This window comes from Brassica oleracea, chromosome C6 (assembly GCF_000695525.1).
Source record: "Brassica oleracea var. oleracea cultivar TO1000 chromosome C6, BOL, whole genome shotgun sequence".
NCBI lineage: Eukaryota > Viridiplantae > Streptophyta > Magnoliopsida > Brassicales > Brassicaceae > Brassica > Brassica oleracea.
In genome coordinates, this window is record NC_027753.1 from 19,671,877 (window position 1) to 19,674,682 (window position 2,806).

The window sequence follows — 2,806 nt, forward strand, 5'->3', positions numbered from 1 at the left end:
ATGTTTCAATTGTATTCTATTTCTCATTCTATAATAGTGTAAAAATGAGTTTACTCTATATACTTGTAAATTGTTTATTTTTTGTTAATAATTTTATTAGAGTTGATGTATTCTAGGGTTAGGGTGAAAAATAGAGCGAACGAAATATGGAGGGATATGGTTTTAGTTTATTTTGATAGTCATTCGTCGAATCTTTAATTTAGTTAAGAACTTAAAACTGGTTAATAACTTACCTAGGGATAGTATAAATGTCAATGAAGAAATCATGATGAAAACAAAAACAAACATAAATTACATAAAATCATTATGTTTTTTTTTTTCTTTTTGGTCAGCATGAATCAAGGAGCGGGAGTCCTTTTAGCAATATGACAAGATGTTTCTCCTTTTCTCCTAATGTCTCATAACTCAAACACAAAACTCAAATCTATACAACAAATCATAACCTGAGAACGAAATAAAAACCATTTCCTAAAATATTTAAATAAACCAAAAGAGAACAACAACCTTTTCTTGTTCATCGTTCTCTTCCGGTCACACCAATATCCTTGCCCCTTGTCTTCTGCTCTGCCCTATGAACCGATTGCTTGAACGCTACGGTTGGAGCAATCCTGCAATTTCTCCTTTGATGCTCCAGAACTAGTTCCCCCGCTAACCAGTCAAGCTTCTCGAAATTGCTTTGTTCATTGATTCTTTTACCTCCAAACAAAACCGACTCTACATTCTTTTGCTTTAACATCTCCTCAGCTACTCCAACCAGCATGTTTACATTGCTCCCACTCGGGTCAGTGTCTATGTTTGGCTTGCAGGGTCCTAAGCTCGACCCATTCACCTGCAACAATACCCATCACTTAGTGACTACATAAACCTACATTACACCTCAAAAATACACACCAAGAATTGCTTGTGAAGAATCTACAAGTACATTTTAAAACGGGTATCATTTCATTTTAGACAAGTATCCAAGATGTATCCAAGATAAACCATATAACTTTTCCTTCCAATAAGTCAATTGGATCACACGTATGAGCGATGTTCGAGAAAAATATGTGGTAATTAAGGGATTAGTGCTTAGGCGGGCACCTAGGTGCCACCTAGATAAAAAAAATCGTTTTAGAATCGTTTCACTTATGATCAATTTGTAGCATATGCTGAGAATATCTTTCATACCTGAATCCGAACGTAGTTGCAACTGCGGCAGTGACCAAAAGCCATGGCCACAGCTTGGTCCACCGTGTCGGCAGCACCATCATTCGAAATAAGGGCTGCAGGTCGAGCCCAATGCTTAGCTGTCCACTTGATAATCCGATCATACTCATAGCCTACATCAAGCAACTGACCCATACCAAGAGATAACACAAGCAGATCCTCAACTCCACGCACGAACGGAAACTCCTGCTTATTGTGCAACACGTGCGTAATCGCAGCCGCCGTTGGATTACTCATAGCTAGTCCTCCACCGATCGCCACACACTTAGTCGTTCCATCAACCGACTTCATCTCCACCGGCTCAAACACCCCTGGCTCGGCCCATGTGGCTCTACAAACCTCCCAGAGCCGAAAATCGTAGCCGTCAGTCTCAAGCGCGTCGGCGCGTGAGAACAGAAACGGAGCCGAGCTTTTAAGGTCGTAGCAAGGTATGAGCACAGGTTTGAGCGTGTCCTTTAACGTTAGCTCCGAGAAAGACTCTTTCATCACTCTCTTTAACTTACCCGTCCCGGAACTACCCAACGACCCGGTTCTCATGACCCGTTTCACGAGCGAAGAAGAAGATGATGACCCGTAAAGACCCTTTGCGTTTTTCGTTAGGAACTGCCACGTGTCCTCTGCCTTAAATATCGGACGGTTACCCTCTCTCGACCCGAATAACATCGCCGTGTAAACACCGCCTATGCCCGACCCGGCGGCGACGTCGAAGTAATCGGCGATACGGGCATTCGGGTCGCCCGACTTGGATTTCAAAGCGTGTTCTAGATAAGCCAAAGCCTTTCCGGGTAGAATCCCTCTCATGCCTCCTCCATCGATGCTCAAGATACATACTTTCCCTCTCTGGTTCTTAGCCGGCCCAGTAACCGCCGCCGGGTTAACCTGTTCGGGTTCGAATGATCCGGAAAGAAACTTGCTCTCGAGGATGGAGAAAATCTCGTAGCTGAGTTTATCCGTATCGATGCTCGGTTCTTGCGAATCCGTCAAGAGGCTGTTATCTTCAGCTGCCGTATCTCCGCCGCCACTTCCTCCGCCTCTCTGTTTTATTAAATGCTTAACGGAAGTCGTCGTGGCTCCTCCGCTGGGTTTATTGCGTACTCTTTGCATGATGACTGAGAGAAATCAAATCCAGTCCTTGACTCGATTAAGACAACAACAAAACAAATAACACCTAGTTCTTTCTGTCTACCAAATGAACACAATTGATTCAGACCAAATGAGTCCTGTTTGGTCAAACCAAGTAAAGGTTTAGTCTTTCTCTTCTTTAGCGCGGAATCTTCAAATATTCAACACGAGCTCGTCTTTTTGCGGAGAAAAAATAAAAAAGAAAATATCTGAATCAGCTTTAAAAGGTTGAATCTTTTACTTTTCTGCAGAGAGATGATGATAACGAAGAAGAAGAAGAAGAAGAAAAGAGCAAGAACACAAAGAGTTACAGAGTATGTCTGTGTTTTTGTATCGCACGCTTACTTAAAACACCTCCCACCAAACCAAGATTGAAGAGAAAGGAAGGCAGACAAAACGCGGATTAATTAAAATGGAAGAACGATTAACAAATATTTATAACTAAACTTTATGCTCTATAAACACAGATGGTACAATT

General features: G+C 42.0%; 1 protein-coding gene across 1 annotated transcript; it reads right to left on the bottom strand.

Moving 5' to 3' along the window:
- Positions 1 to 333: 333 nt before the first annotated feature.
- Positions 334 to 2,739, bottom strand: LOC106298231 (patatin-like protein 7). Its single transcript, XM_013734312.1, has 2 exons — positions 1,168 to 2,739; positions 334 to 829 (listed from the first exon to the last, which is right to left on the bottom strand). Exons 1-2 carry the CDS (start codon positions 2,308 to 2,310, stop codon positions 515 to 517), a joined length of 1,458 nt encoding a protein of 485 aa, XP_013589766.1. The 5' UTR covers positions 2,311 to 2,739; the 3' UTR covers positions 334 to 514.
- Between the last annotated feature and the right edge of the window lie 67 nt (positions 2,740 to 2,806).

What these genes read in the sequence shown, in the direction of transcription:
- LOC106298231 (XM_013734312.1), bottom strand. Translation starts at nt 2,310, where the DNA reads ATGCAAAGAGTACGCAATAAACCCAGCGGAGGAGCCACGACGACTTCC. An exon ending in GCAACTACGTTCGGATTCAG is followed by an intron (nt 830 to 1,167) that starts GTATGAAAGATA and finishes GTATTGTTGCAG; the next exon opens with GTGAATGGGTCGAGCTTAGG.